We start from the raw sequence: 10000 nt of genomic DNA, 5'->3' as shown, positions 1-10000 counted from the left end.
GATGCCTGTGTGGAGAAGGGGGGGAGGGGGAAGCTGAATATGACAGGGGGTAATTTGTGGAGAAAGTGGAGAAATAATATGACTGATTTAGTATCCGAGAGAGAGAGAGACAGAGAGAGAGAGAGAGAGAGAGAGAGAGAGAGAGAGAGAGAGAGAGAGAGAGAGGGGTTTACAACCGAAAGGAGTACGGGGGAAAGGGGTACAGGAGTACAGAGTGAAGCCTTCTAGTGGTCGGAGGGTGGGGAACCAGAGGGAATGGTCTGATGGTGCCATAATGGACGATGTGGCTAGTTTGGGGTTTGCGGGGTTTAGCAGTCTGCGTGTGCGTGTGCGTGTGCATGTGTGTGTGTGTGTGTGTGTGTGTGTGTGTGTGTGTGTGTGTGTGTGTGTGCGTGTCTGTGTCTGTGTCTGTGTGCATGCGTGTGTGCGTGTGTGTGCCTGGATTTGTGTGTGTTTTTAGGGGTGTGTGTGTGTGTGTGTGTTGGGGGGGGGGGGGGGGGGGTGTTTGCGTAGAGAAGGGGGAGGGGTGTGAGGATTGGGGTGTTCATGGTGACGTTTGATGGGGTTTTGGGGTGAGTGTAGTAGTGGCATGGGTTGTATAGCTGGGATGGGGAACCCCATAATTGTGTGTGAAGAGGTTGCTGAGGTTTGGAGCATGTATGGTGAATGGTGATGGTTGAGGGGGTTTGGGGTGCACACGTGTGTGTGTGTGTGTGTGTGTGTGTGTGTGTGTGTGTGTGTGTGTGTGTGTGTGTGTGTGTGTGTGTGTGTGTGTGTGTGTGTGTGTGTGTGTGTGTGTGTGCTGGTGGTGGGGAATAGGGGACCCCGTAATTGTACTGTAAATACAGCTGTTATGTGGATGGAGAGAGTGAGGCAGTGTACAAGTCCACATGTTCCTAGCCACACAGCACAGATGGTGGATGTTTGCTGTGTGTGTGTGTGTGTGTGTGTGTGTGTGTGTGTGTGTGTGTGTGTGTGTGTGTGTGTGTGTGTGTGTGTGTGTGTGTGTGTGTGTGTGTGTGTGTGTGTGAGAGAGAGCAGGGAAGCTGACAGGGAGGTCAAAGGGGGACAGTTGTCCCGGGCCCAGGGATAGATGGGGCCCAGAATCGGATTCTTATTACTACATTGTAGGTATAGGGTGCGATGCCCTTTCTGATGACTTTGTCCTGGGCCCAGCCAAAGCTGTCAGCGGCCCTGTGTGTGTGTGTGTGTGTGTGTGTGTGTGTGTGTGTGTGTGTGTGTGTGTGTGTGTGTGTGTGTGTGTGTGTGTGTGCTTGTGCATGTGTTTGTGTGTGCGCACGTGCATGCATGCATGAGTGCCTGCATGCGTCAGTATGTGTGTCTGTGTCTTTGTGTATTGCGTTGGTTCGGAGTGCTTGTTGACGTGGCTAGGTGTTCATAAATAAGTGGTTCAACATGGCATAGCAGCTGTATGATTTTCACGTAAGAGAAAAGGAGTGTGCAACATTTAAAGGTGCACTGTGTAATATTTTTAGTTGCTCATTTCGAGAATTATCACTGTCCATTCACAAATGTTACTTTTTAACAAACGCTTACGCGGCAATACTTACCGTCCTTTGCTCATACTAGTAAATATTGGTTTATTAGGCTATTTATTACTATTCATGAAAAGATCAAATATGGCAGTAGACGGCACAGTTTCAATGAGCAGTAGAAGAAGAAATGAAGCCAATTGGAGCCAATTTTGGTCCCCTAGGGGAAATTCTTTCTCTGCACTTTATCCCATTTGGACTAGTGGACTTTTAATATTTATTTTTCTTCAAAATGCTACTATTACCATGTCTAGAACGCTATAAAGGACTTTTTTAGGAAAAGCACAAAAGCACAACAATACCTCTTAATGTATGTCCTCTACAAGTCTTCTGTTGTCCAGTCTTGCACTTTAAATGTCTGTATGAGCACTGTCTATGTCCATACTGTCTTAAGTCCATGTATAAGTACTGTCTATGTCCTTACCTAGATTAGTCTATGTCTGTATGGGAAAGCAAGAAATGTAATTTCAAATTCTTTGTATGACCAGTGCATGTAAAGAAATTGACAATAAAACCGACTTGACTTGACTTGACTTGACTTGACTTGACTTGACTTGACTTGACTTGACTTGACTCACATTGAAGTACACACACTAGTCCGTAGCAGTGGGCTGCCTGCTGAGCGGCGCCCGGGGAGCAGTGTGGGGGTTAGGTGCCTTGCTCAAGGGCACTTCAGCCGTGGTCCGGTCGGGCATTGAACCGGGAACCCTTGGGTTGCCAACCCAATGCTCTAACCACTGAGCCACGGCTGCCCCAGGCCCAGTATAGTACCCATTCTGGCCACATTCTACACAGTGCACCTTTAAACACAGTATAAGAGTATGCAATACAGTATGTACTGTACCCATTATAAAACGTCTATAAAGTATGACTTTCAGTGAATTCATATGTACTGTATGGATATTGAGACACTATACTTTACCTTCACATTTTTCTCCTGAAGTTGGACATTGTCTGTCATGCAAATATCGTGTGAATATCGTGTGCTTGTAACACATAAACCCCATAATGTGGCTACTGATTTCACTTCTTGTAATGTCTCCACCTCATTCTCACTGCATGATGCAAGAGGAAGGGGCTGGCACCACACACACACACACACGCACACACACACACACATATACCGCAGGCACACACACACACACACACACAGACACACACACACACACGCACACACACACACACACACACACACACACACACACACACACACACACACACACACACACACCGCAGGCACACACACACACACACACACACAGACACACACACAGACACACGCACTCACACAAGCTCAAACCACACACACACGCACTCACACGCGCTCAAACTACACACACACACACACTCTCTCTCTCACACACACACACACACACACACACACACACACACACACACACACACACACACACACACACACACACACACACACACACACACCGCAGGCACATGGGCCAATTACTGCTTTAAAACCAAAGTCATTTACATGTATCATTAAAAAAAGTTAACGGGCCTGTAGTCGGTTTAACCCTCTCCTCTCCTGGAAGTATAGTCGTTAATCCTTTCTATATGCCTTATAAAAATGAAAAAAGAACATTTCTTTTCAAAATGTATCAGCCATTTGTAGACGATTGATGTTGATGCCTGCCATATAAACTCGTGCTATAAAGAACACATTTAGAGGATTCACGTGGAACTCGAGGCTCTGTGTAAGAATCCCTTGTTCCTATAGCGGAGGACGCTGACAGTGGCCATGTTGCCTTTTATATGGAGAAATTAAAGGGAGCTTATGCCAGCTTTCCAGCCCTTGTTAACGTCCTTTTTCCCCTCGTTTAGACCACCTCCAATTGACGCAGGAGCACCGCCACACAAGGAGACTACACAAAACAACCATTTCATCCTCACCACGTAGCCACTTCTTCTTTCACTGAAACATTGGAACAGGTCGTCAAAACAACCTATGTTGTAAGCAACTGGGCTTTTACCAAAGAAGTCCAGTTCTTCATAGCTACCTCGGCCTCGCTCTCTTTCTCTCTGTCTCTACTACCTTCACGCACTCAACACACACACACACACACATACACACGTGGGCCTTTAGTATTTTCCAAACATCTAGATACAGTTGCAGGCTTGCCTGGTTAACAAGTGAGTCTAGAGGCTAGCTATCTATACAATTTCTCGTAGGAAAGTTGTGGTTTACGATTGCCCATGGACGTTTATTGGGCATTAAGAATGTGTCATTTGACGTATACATAGCCCGCAGCCACTTCGGTCAGTTGTATCTATTCAAACAAACTGCAGTCATTGCCTTTCCACCCCTCCCCACTCTCTGATTGGAGCCCAAGATCTGGAACCCTCGCTGAGGGATAGAATCCATGTTGTCTTTCAGATCGGAACGATTGTGCAAAGCAGCATGGGGTTTCCCAGGCTACTTGTAGGCCATATTGACAACATTCAGTCCAACCCAGCATGCAAAGCAGCCGACACAAAGACATAAAGACAGACAGGTAAACATCCTGCTCTAGACAGACGTGCATACATTGCAACACAACCCCTTTTTTTAGACAGACAGACACACACACAGGCTGGCAGAAGGAAAAAACAGAGATACAGAGAGGTAACTAGGCTGGCATACAGAGAGCCAGGCATGCAAACAGGGCAGAATTAAGATACCCCCCCACCCCCCCCCCATTAATCCGGCCCTGCATGCAAACACACCAACAACCAGACAGAGAGAAGAGAGAGGAAGACCATCAGACACGCACAGACATACCGGCAAGTAAACTAAACCATGTTCATGATGCCTTCTTTTCACTCTGACTTTTATATGTCTGAGTTAATTGGGGAAAAAACCCACTTTCACACTGACAGACCAGCAGGCTTTGTGAAGGTACCACCCTGACCCTGCAGTAGTAGGACATGTGATAACACAAGCAGCCCACAGGCCTGAGGACTCCGTGGCCCCACCCTATAGGGGTCATGACCCCTCCCGGCCTGGCCTCGCCCTGTTGACCTCTAGCTCCTGGCTTCACCCTCCGGGTCCTGACCTTTCTTAAACTGTAGGGGGCAGCACTGGCAGGTGCCCAGGGTGGGTGGCATAGTGTACTGTAGGTCCTACGTGTGTGTGTGTGTGTGTGTGTGTGTGTGTGTGTGTGTGTCTGTGTTTGTGTCTGTGTGAGCGCGTGCGCCTACATGTGTGCATGTGTGAGTGCGTTTGTGTGTGTGTCTGTGCGTGCGCGCGTGTTTGTGTGTGTGTGTGCTTGTGGTATGTGAGTGGGAGGCCAGAATTGGCGGCGAAGTGTGTTGTAGGTCCTGTGTGTGTGTGCGTGCGTGCGTGCGTGCGTGCGTGCGTGCGTGCGTGCATGTGTGTGTGTGTGTGTGTGTGTGTGTGTGTGTGTGTGTGTGTGTGTGTGTGTGTGTGTGTGTGTGTGCGTGTATGTGTTAGTGTGTGTGTGTGAGTGGCAGGTGTGTGGCAGAGGTCCTGTCTCTGCCTGTGATGTGGGTTTGCACAGGGCAACATCGCCGCTCCAAAACAGCACAGCATGCTATTGTTGGAATACCCCAGGACTCCAACTCACTCACCCTGCCCTCTGATCCTCTCTCTCTTTCTCTTTCTCTCTCTCTCGCTCTCTCTCTCTCTCAGCAGTGAAGCATCATTCAACAATTCAACACCCCCTGCTGGAGAATAGTTTCTTTTCCTCTTACCCTTTTCACCTTCACTTAATTTCACTTCTCTCTCTCTCTCTCCCGTTCTCTCTCTCTGTCTGTCTCTTTCTCTCTCTAGACAATGTTTGCACTTTGCATTATTAGCCCAATTAGCCGCTTAAGTGAAGGGGTCATTGGCAAATGCTATAAAATAAACAACTTGAAATAACATCTTCTAAACAAACAAGAAAATTGAGCATGATATAGGACCAGCACGATAGTGGGTCGTAAACCATATTTGTCAATAAATCAACAAGCTTCACATTCCAACGACCCTCATTTGCTGATAGATGACCCTAACCCCGGAGACGTAGGCTAGGCAACGCAGATGGCTTGCTATGAAGTAACCCCCCCCCCCTCCAAAGGTGACTTTTGGCCGCAGGTGAGGCGGTTGTTAACCTGGGTGAGAGGGTTACAACGTGAGTAATAAACCCGACTAAGTGCGCTTCAGGACCCCTTCCTTAGCGCACCTCCACCTCCTTGGCTAAATGGGCTCGGAGGAGCAGATAGCGTGTGGCTGTTTATACAAGTATAGCGGGCTGATTGCGAGTAACTGAACTCGGGCAACAAATGGACCGAGACCGAGAGAAAAACGATACGCGTAATTTATCAGTCCAAACACCTTATCTGACACGCATCAAGATATGCGCCTCATTAAAATATCTAGAAATCATATAGGCTACGTTGTTCAGTGCTTTGGGTCTGAGTGCTCGGCTGATAAGCATGACGAAAGACTGGGGATGGAGGTAGAACAGTCCAGTCCACGGTCATATCATATGTTGAAACTTAACTGCTCGGGTACCGGAGAGAGAAGGAGGAGGGTGGGCGGGAGTGAAGAGAAGAGGCAGAGCGCACGGAGAGGGGCGGGAGGAGAGAGAGAGAGAGAGAGAGAGAGAGAGAGAGAGAGAGAGAGAGAGAGAGAGAGAGAGAGAGAGAGAGAGATGGAGAGAGAGTTTGAAGGGGTCGTACGAAGGAGGGAAGCCTGAATCAGTATTAAGGCTCGTGAAGGACTATGCTTCGTCTCTTCAGTTTCGTGCAGACTTCACCAACGCCGTTCCTTCCAAATAACCACAAAACGGTTGAGAAGTCGTGTTTGGATGTATGGAGACGTGGAGCGCAACAGTTTTAGAGCAAAAGGAGTGGACATCCAGTGAAGACCAGAAACAAAAACAACTCATACCTTAAACAAACAGCTGCAAAGACAACCAACACTCAGAAAGTCGGAACCAAGCAAAAAAAAAAAAAAAAAAACGTGGAGGAAAAAAAAAAACTATGGATCGGTAGTATGAACTCGTCCAGCTCTGAAAGACGGACCCTGCCTGTCAACTCGACCTCGTTTCGGCGCTTTTTCTGTGGAATAAAAGTACACTGACGTTAAGGGATCTACATTTTACTACTACTGCTGCTGCTGCTTCATCGGACTCCTAGCACACTGTTGTTAGGGATGATGGCCGGTCCGGTCCCGTTCCCTCTGATCTTGGCGTTGACTTTGTTTGGGGATGTTTGGGGAGCCTCCTATCCGCAGCGATACAATCTTTACGCCAACTCTCAGTCCCAGACGCAAACCCCGAACGGGGCAAGAGCAGCCAGCAGGCACAGGTAAAGTAACCCTACGCCCTCTCCGTTATTGATGTGCGGTGGCTGTGGATGACATTTCTACACGAATTTTCTATGTGGATATACTGTATGCTAAAAGATTCATAGTTGTGGAGTAGGTTCAAAGTTGTGAAAGCTATGGAGTTATGAATGTTTTTTCGTCATTTTGTTTCATCATGTATTTCTTGGGTTAAGGTTTGAGTGAAGGGTAGGGTATCAGACTTACTAACAGACTATGCTATGTGGGGGGAAAACTTGCAGGCAGAGCATCTTTCTGTGTGGATGAGGTATCTAATACAGCTGTGTTTCCTCTCACATATTCAGCCTGAAACATTCTGACATGTGAGCTTCTCTCTCTCTCTCTCTCTCTCTCTCTCTCTCTCTCTCTCTCTCTCTCTCTCTCTCTCTCTCTCTCTCTCTCTCTCTCTCTCTTTCTCTCTCTCTCTCTCTTTCACACACACACACACACACACACACACACACACACACACACACACACACACACACACACATACACACACACACACACACACACACACACACACACACACACACACACACACACACACACACACACACACACACAGAGACTTGAGTCGTGAGGGGAGCTTGTGTATGTGCAGTATTGGCAATGAGAGCTGGGCGTGTCCGGGTCCAGGCAGCAGACAGAGCAGAGCAGAGCAGAGGTGCTCCCAGCTGTGACGACTTCAGTGGAGTAGACGAAAGTAGTGTGGGGTTTCCCCCGTCATACGAGCTGACGCAACCTTGCACTGTGTCAGGGCCAGGATGTTGACTCCTTCCTCAGTGGTGCTGTTGGACTGGGTTGGGTTGGGTTGGGTTAGGTTGAGTCAGGCTGACCCAGAACCGGTACCAGATGTAGTCATAGTCATAGTCAAAGCCTGGGTCTGAGTGGAGGAGACTGCTGGGATGGTGACTCCCCTGTGGTGCTATTTGGTCAAATAGGCCGGTTCTGGTACCATAGCTAAAGTCATGGTTTGTGTGGGGCCAGGACTTTGAGCACTCTTAGGGTCTGGTCAGAGGGGTCGGTCCTGGTACCGGTAAAGTGTGCAAGTGGTCCAATGGTACCAGATGTAGTCATAGTTGAAGTCACTCAGGGTATTGGTGAAGGTAACCGTTTGTGTCGAGCCAGGATTTTGGGCACTGTTTGGATCTGGACAGATGAGCTGCTACTGGTTATGGTACAGTTTACTGGTACAGTAGGGGTAGTAACAGCTGAAGGGTATGGGTGGAGCCGGCTGTGAATAGGGGTGAGATGGTGACACCCCCTGGATCTGTTGAGTGAGGTGAAACGGGCTGGTTCCGGTGCTGGTACCAGATGAAGGTATGAAGGTATGGGGTGGGCGTTGAGTTGGACTGTGTCTCAATCCAGGATGTTGTCATCCTACGGTATTAGGTCTGGTCTGGTTGGCCAGTACTCGTACTGGAACTGGGGCCCAAGCCATGGTTTGGCTAAGAGTGGATGGATTGTGTGAGTGTGTTTCATATGCAAGAAGCAAGGGCTGTAGTTACAGGGTCGGGTGAAGGGGAAGCACCACCGGATCCAGGGTCCATGGGTGGACGTGTTGATAGACTGCTGGACTCGCGGGGGTCTATGGGTGGACGTGTTGTTGCACGGATATGTCTCTCTCTTTCATCATCATCACTCAGTGGACCGTGCGCTAAGTGTCAAGTCCTCAGATTACCTGGCAGGGCCGGGGCCTTCCCCAGCTCATGAGGTCATTGTGGACAGGAGTAGGGGCGGAGGGCAGTGGAGGATGGAGCAGAGTGGGTGGGAGTGGAGCAGGGAGAAGGGAGGGGAGGGTACATTTTAATTCAATGGAAGAATGCAGAATAGAATCGAAAGGGGGGAGGGAGGGCAGACTTGACATTAGAGTTCAGTGAGTGTTGGTGCACACTGTAATATTTGTAGTAGTTTATTTCCAGAATTCATGATACCCATTCACAAATGATTTCTTTTTCACAAGTATTCATTATGAATTGCACTATTAATATATGACAAGGTGGATCTTCTCCATGTCCTTCATTTTTAATTTTCAGTAACTTTAAGCAGCAAAACGTACTGTACTTTGGTCAAACTATAATTGTTAGTTCATTATTTAGTAAATACTCATGAAAAGATCAAATCTGGCAATAGGCAGCACAGTTTCAATGAGCAGCATAGTTGCAATACCTACTCTGACCACCATCCTACATACTCTACCTTTAAGTTGACACTGACAGAATATAGAATGTGTATGGTCTCTCCCTCTAAATCTTGAATTAACACTTGAAAATTTTTTGTGTGGCAGAGGGAAGCAGATGTATGGGAAGGTATTGAGGGGGAGGTGAGGGGAGGGAGGTCAATTCCTTATGTGAAGAGCTATGACATCAGCTGTGATTAAAAGACAGATCAACTGAGTGCCTAACAATACATAGGCTGCATATTGCAACGTAGATGTGCAATAATCAAGTGAGTGCATGTGTGCACGTCTGCCTTTGTGCGTGTAGGCCTGTCGACGGGGGGGTGGGGTTGGGTGGGGACGACAAAGGGGTAGTTGTCCCGGGCCCAGGGAGATAGGGGGCCCAGAATTGCGTCCCACTACATTGGGTAACGGGACCCTTTCAGATGACTTTGTCCTGGGCCCAGAGAAAGCTGTCGGTGTATGTCATTGTGAGGGAGAAAGAAGGGGGGGGGGTCACTGAGTACATTTGTTGCACATACTGTAGCCTATATTGCAACTCGGATGTGCAATAGTCAAATTTAAATGATGTCACATATTATTTTAATGCATGATTTGATTTCATTGCTCCAAAGTTTTAGTGGACTATACAGTACAGTATGTATCTGGGTGTGGTAATACTGTGGTGGCTATTGATTTCAACTGTATGTATGTTAAAGAAACTGAGTATGCATTCCGTTGTGTGTGTACGTGTGTGTGTGTGTGTGTGTGTGTGTGTGTGTGTGTGTGTGTGTGTGTGTGTGTGTGTGCGCGGCGCACATGCATGAGAGAGAGCGAGAGAGAGACAGCGAGAGAGAGAGAGTTTGTGTGTGTTTGAGTGTGTTCATGCTCACAGTCATATGGAGTGTGTGTGTCTGTGTGTGTGTGTGTGTGTGTGTGTGTGTGTGTGTGTGTGTGTGTGTGTGT

The 10000-nt window shown here is 47.9% G+C and overlaps 1 protein-coding gene across 1 annotated transcript in view; it reads left to right on the top strand.

Moving 5' to 3' along the window:
* The first annotated feature begins 6210 nt into the window (after positions 1 to 6210).
* The window catches only part of emilin1b (elastin microfibril interfacer 1b), a 79938-nt gene continuing 76148 nt past the window's right edge, over positions 6211 to 10000 (top strand). Inside the window, exon 1 of the mRNA XM_063183842.1 lies at positions 6211 to 6857. Coding sequence (XP_063039912.1) covers positions 6703 to 6857 — 155 coding nt within the window. The 5' untranslated portion in view covers positions 6211 to 6702. The remainder of the gene's footprint in view (positions 6858 to 10000) is intronic.

This window comes from Engraulis encrasicolus, chromosome 19 (assembly GCF_034702125.1).
Source record: "Engraulis encrasicolus isolate BLACKSEA-1 chromosome 19, IST_EnEncr_1.0, whole genome shotgun sequence".
Taxonomy (NCBI): domain Eukaryota; kingdom Metazoa; phylum Chordata; class Actinopteri; order Clupeiformes; family Engraulidae; genus Engraulis; species Engraulis encrasicolus.
The sequence above is the reverse complement of the archived record's forward strand: the minus strand, read 5'-3'. Positions and strand labels throughout refer to the sequence as shown.